At 40.5% G+C, this 10,237-nt stretch overlaps 1 protein-coding gene across 3 annotated transcripts in view; it reads right to left on the bottom strand.

Annotated features, from left to right (window-relative positions):
* Positions 1 to 4,195: 4,195 nt before the first annotated feature.
* The window catches only part of PICALM (phosphatidylinositol binding clathrin assembly protein), a 65,424-nt gene continuing 59,382 nt past the window's right edge, over positions 4,196 to 10,237 (bottom strand). For 2 of the 3 annotated variants that reach the window (XM_059838463.1, XM_059838462.1), the window contains 2 exons: positions 6,492 to 6,594; positions 4,196 to 5,563 (listed from right to left, as the gene is read on the bottom strand). In XM_059838463.1, coding sequence (XP_059694446.1) covers positions 6,502 to 6,594 — 93 coding nt within the window. In that variant the 3' untranslated portion in view covers positions 4,196 to 5,563; positions 6,492 to 6,501. The remainder of the gene's footprint in view (positions 5,564 to 6,491; positions 6,595 to 10,237) is intronic. The other variant, XM_059838464.1, reaches the window with a different exon arrangement.

Raw genomic sequence — 10,237 nt, 5'->3', positions numbered from 1 at the left:
AAACATGCTAATTAGGGTGCAAGCCACAGGCAGCCTGCACAAGCCAGAAGCAACAGCCTTCAGCAAAACATATTTAGTGAAGTGTCCCAAATCCCCTTGATTTCTACAGGATTAGCATTAAGGCCATTGCAGGGCTTTCATATGGAGAAAGCTGGGTCTTCAGCCTAAGGCATCTGGATTTGATAAATTCGTTACTAGCAAAATCTGAGAAATGAGCAGCACGTTGTAAATCAGGGGCTGATCAGTCACTTTCGGGCAGCACAGACAGTGCTTCCAAACCCCACGTGGAGTTCACTACTCTAGTTAGGACCAAACGTATGGGAGTCACCCTTGTATTCCCAGCATTATGAAATACCTTTTCTTTACTGTGTTACTGTTGCACAAGACAACTCTAGCATGCAAGCAAGGGTCCTGGTGTCTCCACAATTATAATCCAATCTAAGCTTCAGCTGAGCTGGAGTTACATGTTTAACTACAACAAAGCTCAAAGAAATTTCGAGTTTCAACAGGAAGAAAAAACCCAACAAGTATTCCTTGGAATTCAAAATTAAAGAAATACAAGCATCACTCAAGTTGCATGGAAATAAAAACTATTTTAATAGAACTGAGGTCCATGAGCTGGAAGTGAGAAACATCAGTCCATGGAATGTCTAAAAAGCACAATGGGGAGAGGTGTGCTGAGAGCCTGTATCCACTCCAGTGATGAAAGGAGCAGCTTACCTCAGCAGTCTGCTGGCTTGAACCGTCTCTGAGTGACTAGCTTGTACTGCTTTATAGTCTGGCTGTGCTAGTATGATCTCCCTGAGCCTGAGCTGCAGGGAATGTGGGTGATTTCACTGTTGCTCTGGTTTTTACAAGGTTTGCTGCCTCCACTGCAGCGAGGTTATATAACAAGGCAATCTTTCCACACGTTCAGACCTGCACGTTTTGGCAAAGGAGGGTTAAGAGACTCGTTCTACAGCATTTGTTCTTGTTTGGCTGCTTTCTGAGAGAGAAGTTATTAAACACTCTGTTTCTGTGGGCTAAAAGGAGTTTGCCAGAACAAGGTCAAGTCAGAAGGTAATGGGCTGAAAAGTTACGCTATAGTGACAAGCACAGAACAGAGAATCTATTGGTGTTAGCATCTTTAGCCACTGATGTTTTGAAGCTGGATGTTCCTCCAAAAAAAAGGCTTTTCCTTGGATTTTGAGTCAACTGTGAAAGTAAGGATGTATTTTGCAATACTACATTTCAGAGCTCATGTTCTGCAGTCTCCCACAAACACCATATTGTTTTAGGACATGATATGGCAACAAGATGCCAACAACCGTTCCCATATGTTGACAACTGAACACTGAGCCATATTGAAAACTAGGATTTAACATGGTGCTGGATCTTTGCTCACTTAGTGATTAAAGTAAAACAAGAAGCTAAAATTGTATCAAATACTGCTTTTCTAAAAAACTCCAGCACTTGGGCAATTGCTATAGCTGGCACAGGGAAGTTCAGCAGTTACTGCCAAGAACAAAGCAGAGATCCATGCTATGAAAATAAATCCAAGACCCCAGTGCTCCTTGTGTACTGCAGCTGCTGGCTATCCAAAGCACTATGCTTGCATCCAACACATTCTCTGAACCCATTATCACCTCACATAGAAATTTGAGCAAGCAAAAAGCCTCTGTTCCAAGGCTTTTTGATCTTTGCTTCAGGAAATTTCATCATCAGAGAAGCAAGAAAATAATTAAATGTGTTTTACTCACTCCTAGACTGATCTGTTATCTTGGGGAGGCCATCTCATCATATTACTCAACCTTCTGGTACAAAAGGTGCTGAGTAGGTAGCAGGAATGTTACACCTTCAGGGAAGCTGCCCAGGGTTTTTTCCTCCTCACTAATTCTCCTGATCCAGCCAGGATGCAGCTGAACAATCAGCTAAGTCCCTTTGCTCTCCAGTTTGAACTTGGAAAACAGCAGCATCTCACAGATTTTTCTTGTTGGGCAAACTCAGTGGAAGATGTCAAGCTTGTTTCTGCTCTCTCCACTGCCATGTGAGAGCTCCAAAGGTCAAGTCAAGAGACTGACAACAGGCCAAGGAGCAAGCTCTTGTTCAGTTTACATATGCTGCCATTAGCACTGCTCTTTTGTCTGTATTCAGCACATTTTTTCACTGCCCCTCATATTATCTTGTCAATCTTCTGCTCCCATCAGCATTTACTATCATTCCCAGTGTTTTTAGCACTTAATTCTCATTTCTCTGCCACAATCTTTATCTCAATTATGTCATGGCCTTTAAGTTGCAATTCATTTATGTTGCTATAAAATTTGTGTCAGGCCCTGGAAATGGGCACTTTTTGTCTAATGAAACATGCAGGGTTTCACCCTTTCCCTTTTTCTTGCTGAAGGGCTGTTTGGCAGCTGGGAACGTCTGTGACTTATTCTGTGACTATTTGGCTGAATGGAACCTCTGATGTCAAAATGTCATACAAAGACAGACTTTAAACATGTCCTGAGGTACCAGCTCAGTTTAGTTTGTGACTTTGAAACGAAGAGAAGCAGCAAAGGAATTTAGATCTGTCTTCACATGAAGACTCCACATTTGTGCTGTTGGAAAACTCAGGAGCTGTTCAAGTTCTTGTTCTGGCAAAAATAATTGTCTCAGAGGTAAATCCAGTTGTTTTCATTATATAATTCCCTGATCTAAAAAAAATAAAAAGATTGTGGTTCTTCTGACACACCAGTTCCCTACACAAAGCTTCAAGAGGAACCACATCCCTCTAACAAAGCACTCCATCGTCCTCTGCTTGCTAAGGGCAGGCAGCTTCTCTACACAGTTTGCTCCTGTAGATTAAACAGCCTTTCAACTCAATTCTGAAGAAAATCAGGTTTTCACTGCCCCCATTATTGAAAAATGCCAGTAATTAAAAATCAAAATATATCTGCGTGCTGTGCTTTTTAAATTTAGCTAAACTGAGTTATTTCAGTGATACTGAAAGCAAACACTGGAACAAAGCAAATGAGAAAATACTACTCAGGAAAATTCTCAAGCCAGTTTGTCTCTCAAGAGTAAACCTAAGAGCAAGGGTTTCTAGCAAAGCCTTCAGCAAGGCCTAATCTGCACAGCAGCTGTTTCAAGGAATACAGAGCAACAACGAGTGAGCAGTAAAGGGAAACAGGAATTCAGCATCCCTGCAGAAGACATGGGTTTGGGTGTTCACAATTCTCTGGTGCTTTCAGGATTTGGAGCCTCAAGTCCACAGCCACACAAAGAGTCCAAGGGATCAAAGAGATTTAGGAACACATCTATCCTTAGCCAAAAGCCTCAAGTTGGGTCTCTGCTGCTCTCTGCAGAGTCTAAGAAGAAGGTTAGCATCTGTTTTATCATAACCCAGCTCATCAGGCTCTGGAGGAGGATGAAGGTCAACCCTCTTCCTTCACAAAAGGTCTGAACAATCTGTACCCTAGTACTTACTGAGGTAGATAACAGGTCACAGATGTGCACCTTTTTTCCAGCTGGCCCCCAATTCAAACAACTCATATTTTTTATATTCTGACCACAAGCAAACTGACCCACACTGAAAGCCAAGTGGTAGGAAGGCAAAATTTTAGTAAATGTGTATGAAACTCCCCAGATCTGGGTGTGTGTATTACATACTCTGTAAAAGGTTCAGGGTTTTTTAAAATTCATGCTTTGAGAAAGAAATTTTAAATATACTGACCTGTACTGCTCAGTTTATGATACCCTGGCCTCCAGGACAAGCCTCAGGTTGTTGTGAGGAGGAAAGTTCCACTTCTATCAACTCTTCCTGTGTCTAATTATAGAAGATGGTCTCAGCAAACTGTTCATAGCTTTTCCAGCACTACCTTCTGCTGTAAGATTAGGGAAGATAATAACAATTTTTGGGGACATATTTATGCTTCTTGCTCAGTTATAAACAGTACGACTTTATTGCCATGAATAGTTTGAAAAACTAGAGGGTGGTGAAATATCACGTTAGGTCAGGAAGAAGGAGACACCTTGTCACTGAGGTGTCCACTGAGGCTGTCTGTGATGCCAGCCCAGGGAAGAGGCTGCATGGATCACGTCAGCCACAGGTTCAGAGTGCTGCACTTCCTGCAATACAATATGCACATATGAAATACATTTGTATTTTATTAAGTAAACAACGCAATTATCAGTGCACATTTTAAGCAGCAAAAAGAAAAGAAGCACCTCAGACTTTCATACCGTAACAAAAGTTCTGTGGAAGCTGCATTTTATTTGAAAATCCACCCATTTTTGCTAACATACATTTTAATATTTTAAACAAAAATAGAATCTGCAGAGACAATGCAGCAAGTATGCTTAATTCATGTACAGAATTGCTTTCGTATCATTGACTATCCTTCTGAAGGCCCCACTCCACCCAAAAGTTATGGTGTATTTACACAAAGCACCGATCAACAGCGCTACTTTAATTCCTTGTGAACTAAATACCCACTAGACATATGTAAGGAAGCTACTTCCCCTTTTTTACTTTTAAAAGGTACATGATCATGAACGAGCCCAATGAAAAGGCTTTCCCCCCCTCCCAACACACAACATCTCAATTTATTTATTTTTTACAGAAAAGAAGGAAAGTCTTAAAAATGAAAGCAATTCCTCACATTCATCTTGGAAAGGCCTTATAATGTCAAATGTAAAAATAATGACATGCCAAGCAAAAAGCAATAAAGTTCCTTCCCAATGCACTAATGCTGAATTAAAAATGTAGTGCTTCTTCTAGTCAGTTAACTGTTCCCTTGCAAAATTCTAGGCACAGAATTGACTATAAGGATTAATGCATTTTACAGCTCTTCCCTAATTCCCATATATACTGAGAATTCATTAGATTCAGACCTTTAAAATATTTAGTGCTCTGTATGTCAGCTGAAAAGCATTCTGAATCAGATTCATTCTTTGTGGATAAAAATCAGACATACTGTATACATCCATACTCATTTTCATAAGGAGTTTTTTTTGATACAATATTAACGTTAAATTGATAATCATAAATAAATACAAACAATAATACATAAGGAATGTCTACTGCAAACTGAATATATAATTTTTAAAAAAAGTTAATTTCCATTACTGCTGTGCCTACATTTGTGAGGACTGAAAAGGTAACTGCAGAATTAAGAGTTAGGATTTGACCCTCCCCTGCCCAGAATCTTGTTTTGAGTTACGGTAAAGGACACATCTCCATTCCAGACAGCATTTCCAAACACCAATATCAATTTCCAGAATAAAGGCTTCTCTGCGTACGTTACCAATTAAGGATATTATTAGAAGCTGAGAGTATTGACGTGTTAGTCACCAGGACAAAAATAGGTCTTGGTCTTAATTCATGGCAATTCTTGGCTTTGTGTTGTGTACTGATGTCTTCCTATAGAGGTGTCCCAGCTTCCTTCATTGGTCTTCATCATTTCACTGCATCACTTAATGGAAGAGGAGAGTTTGAGGGACTGAAGTTCATTTTTTTCCTGGAAGTGGGAGTTTACTGCTGAGCACATCTTTTTGGAAACGTTCCTTTCTCTTCCATCTAACACAGTTACATAAACTGAATCTAGAAAGATGAAAAACCCTGGGGTTAACATGCAACAAAGTAGGACTTCACTCTAAACCTTTTTTCTTCAAAAATTTCCATTCTTCTGATGCCCAAGCTACCCCGTGATCTGAAGTTTTGAACAGAAATAAAATATTTTTTAAAAATCAGGGCCAGGAAACAACCCAAAGCCATCAGGATGTTCTTCCAACGACACCAGCCTTTGGAATAGCTCTGCATTAAAAATAAAACCCACCTAGTTATCCATGCAATATTGTCACCAGCGGCAACATAACAAAGACCAACACCATTATGAAGAGAACTCAGGGCCATTTTTCATGTTGAACCAGAGGAAGTGCACAAAGAAAAGCAGCTGCTGTGTGCAATAAGCCTACTCTCTCTTTATACTATGAATTCTCAAGTTCCTTTTTCATGTTTTCACTCATTTTACTATTTAATTCCCACCTGCCCCTGACTGGTCAAAAACAACACAACTCCTCCACTGTACCTCTGTACCAAAACGGATCCCTGGCACGTGTGAAACAAGCACCTCCTCCTGCATGAAGGGAACTCTCTGGTCAAGCCACAGGGAAGTGCATGAACACCCTGCCAGGAGCACTCAGGGCTCTGCTGCTAATGGGCAACACTCAACATTTTCCTGATGAGATGGTAAATACCAGGTACACCAGTTCCTTCTCCCTAACTGCAGCAAGTACCACATGAGCTGGTTCTATTTCCAATGGACTGAGGCAAAAGCACTCAATCAGCCTGTAAACTGCTGAAATTAGATACAAAGAGTTTCCAAGTCACTTCCACAGTGCTTCCAACTCAACAAGATTTGGTTTTATTTCCTTCAGAAACAGTTCTAGCCATGTTAATAAAACTTGAATTAGAACTTTTTTGTTTCGTATCACAAACACCAGCATCTCCCCAGAATTACGGACAATACCTAAGTTGTTCTACAAGAAATCCTGGAGAGAGAGCTCTGCAAAGGGATCCTTTCCTGAGGCTCTGTGAGGACTCTGACTGGAAGGGCTGGATGCTGCAGACAGCTAGTAAGAAAGACGACAGAGAAAGGGAAAGAAAAAGAAAACAAGGTCTCAGAATGACAGAATATGAAAGCTAAACGTGTAATGAAAGGACAAGGGGAGGTTAAGAGGCACACTTGGCAGAAGGCAACTATTAAAATAAGGTGTTTGGTCATATGGAAAACAAAGCCTCTTCAATGATTGGTGTAATGTAGAAACAAGCCGGACATGACTCTCCAGGAAGGAAATGCCAGTGGCATTTGCCAAACAAGCAGATACACACTTTCACAGCAGTTTTCTTCAAAGGAAGATACAAAACATTCAGCCTCACTTCTGTGAAACAGGTTACTCCTCTCCCTGCTTTATTGGGAAAACTACAGCCTGGCAGGGAGAGATGATGCTGGGGTCTGGCCAGAGCATGGCAGCTTTCCAGATGGTTTCTCCAGAAGGAATAGCTCTCAGCACCTTTTCTTGTCAAAATAGGATGCATATAAAAAGAGGTTGGATAGCAGAGAATAGATAATTTTTAATTTCTCAATTTGGGACCTAGAAGGAGAACATGAGATATATTCTGTGAATAGGAGAAAAAAGAAAAAAAAAAAAAAAGGAAAAAAGATCAGAGTTTTAACTGCTACTGTGGCCATTTTAGGTGAGAAGTGAAGACTGTGACTGATAGTCTGTACACTCATAAAAATTGCATCCTACAGTTATGTACCTAAAGCAGCACACCACAAACTCAGTCATATAAAGCACATAACTTAGAGGCGGGTAATACTGCCATTCCAACTGCTGCTGCTGGGAAGGACCAATAATCTGCAGGCTGTACTTGCAGGAGTATCTGCTATTTGTTGATTTATTTTTCCTTCTGTCTTAGTACTTTTCCTGTTACAAATGGTGTTTTATTAAATCCTATTTGCCCTCCCCCTGCGTAGAAAATGCATGTTTCTGCAGTTATAAATCAAAGTCAGCATCCTCCAATTTGGGTTCCTCACTGGAACAGTTTGTTCAGAACTGAGTCACTTGCACTCCATGCCCATGGCAAAATCGTTGCATGAAGACCTTTTCCGCTGGAAATGCCAGGCACCTTCCAACCTATGCATGACAGGAAGTCTGCTTATTGGAATTCCTTGCAGAAGTGCTCAGAGTGTAAATATTGCCACTGCACATTTAAATTTTGCACATGAATGTCTATCTCTGAAACCATATGAGAAGGAGGACTTCCTTCAGGATCAGTACACACTTAATCTGCATTGGAATCTTCATCTCCTCCTGAAACCCCACTCCCAATGGGGTACTCAGATCCAGTCACCATAAATAAATTATGCAAAAGTCATGAGAGAGAATGGGAAATGCTTGAGAAGCAGTTTCAGGATGTCAAAATTTCCCCTCTTAAACTTGGTTCTTTCCTTTGGAAAGCCATAGGCAGACTAGTGATATGGTCCAACAAAGTCCTAACTTCAGCAAGGAATGCCTGCTGCCGCTTTATTTCAAGAAACCTTCTTCTTCATGGTCAAATGCCTTGAAGTCACATACCTTTCTATCAAACTAAGCTGGCAAATCTCCAGCCCATATCAAGTCCAAAGAAACATCCCAGTTTGAAAGCAGTGTGGAAGACTGGTAGGTTTGGGCCAGTTGTGCAACATCAGCACATAACCAAACACAGGGGAAATTTCAGGAAGCCTGTTCAGGTTAAAATCTGAGGAAAAAACCTAAATTACCTAGATGCCATAAATAAATTCAAGACAAGACTTGCAATAAATATGCATTTTAACATAATTCCTCTAATTATTAAAAGGAGACCTAAAAAAAAAAAAATACATGGGAAGTATAGTCAGTTTCCTACATTGTGCCTCTCCAGATTACTCCAGTTTATAAATAGATCTGAACACCAGGACCACTTCTAGCAGTTTCTAAGGAGAAGCATTTAAAACAACAGGGCTGGCCATCAGTTTCTCTGGAGCTGATCTAACTGGAGCTGTGGATTTATTGCCCCTGCTGCCCAGAGCTGGTGTGATGTGAAATGCCCCGCACTGCGCTGCTCAGACAGCTTAGTCTCACCTCCAGCATCAGCCAGCACTTCTCACTGCCTCCAACAAAGACAAAGCTCCCTGGAGTCACGGTAGAACCTAAGAACCTGTCCATAAGCGAGCACCGGGCTGATTGCCACCATTAGCTACATTCTGGTTTCCCATGAAACAAGTCTGCCAAGTTGTTTTACATATATTTTAGGGGTAACGTGCCAAGGCAAGCATCTCTAAGGTCTACTTTCTGGCATAAGTCTGTCCTGAACTTCTTACCCTGTTCTTACATTTTCAAATACCCCTCAAAACCCCCTCCCCTACACCCAGCCAAAAACCAACTACATAACAGATGCACCAAACCAACTTACTCATTTGAACATTTACCTATTTTTCATCACCCAGGTGATCACTCCTGCTACTTGCCATGTACAATTGGCTGTGTGTTACAATTTACATAGATGTTGGCAGTGGGTGATTTCTTTATTCTATTTTAAGTCTTAAATTTTGCACTACCCATCTGCTTCCCCTTCCTAAGGCTATGTCTTTCTGGGGACATCACACCAGAACACGTGACATGTGAAGGCACATGGATTTGTCCTAATTGTACCATTTTATATTGGCCAACACAACACACTGTTGGTTTAACAACCATTGGGATACTCTGGCTTTGTGATGGGCAGACACATTCCAGCCCCTGTCCATCAGTCAGATCTAGCTTGTTTGGGACATTTGGCATTTGCTGTACTGTATCACATCTGCCAACCCTCTGCTTGAAGCATTGATCCAGCCTGCCCCCTCCTCAGACACATACACACACACACATATCCTCCTCACCAGCTACAATGTCATCAAACAACTCCAACCATTCTCACTGTTCTGGGTAGCACAATGTAATAAGTTGCAGTGGGTAATGCCCACTATTTTATCATGATGAAAACTTATTTTCTTTCTCAGGTGGGAAATACGGCAAGATAAATATTTTCAAAGAAAAATGACACACTTTCAAAACTATAACTGCCTTCTGTGCTCAGATTTCCAAAGAAGTGACTGTTCTAGTTTCATTCTCAATTATTTCAAGTTATTTTGCCCTTAAAAACCAAACTAACTTTGCTTTTGACTGCAACAATTAGGAAAAAAGTTGTGAGCATGTAAAGAGACCACTTGGAAGAGAAGCAAAAAAGGTATGTCTAGAGATAGAAAAAACTTATGTATTAAGACTAATTCAAGTTATGAACAACAGTTTAATTTATATGGAAACTGCACAACATTAAAATGCCTACTTTCCCAGTGTGTTCTCAACTTACTACAACTTGGCAGTAAAATTTCTGGCAACAACATCATGCTTTTAAGTACCTTCAGCTTTCTTTACTGTAGACAACACCCAAGATCTATCAGGAGACTGGACCTGATATAATCTGGTGCTTTAAATTAAATATGAAAAACAATTTAGTTTTTGGCAAGTGGTGACGCCATGGACAAAACCAGTATTAGAATAATGGTGTTTACAGTGATCTATGCAGGCAGTTTGAGCTGTGTGCCTTTCAGATAACCATTATTTATTCTTTAAGATTTGTTTACTGACCCCAAGAACACAAGTTTCTGTTTCTTTTACTTTCCTTTTTATATTTCTAGCACAACAAGAGCAT

Source organism: Haemorhous mexicanus, chromosome 2 (genome assembly GCF_027477595.1).
Source record: "Haemorhous mexicanus isolate bHaeMex1 chromosome 2, bHaeMex1.pri, whole genome shotgun sequence".
NCBI classification, from domain to species: domain Eukaryota; kingdom Metazoa; phylum Chordata; class Aves; order Passeriformes; family Fringillidae; genus Haemorhous; species Haemorhous mexicanus.
Note: the sequence above shows the minus strand (reverse complement) of the source record. Positions and strands in the feature narration are given on the sequence as shown.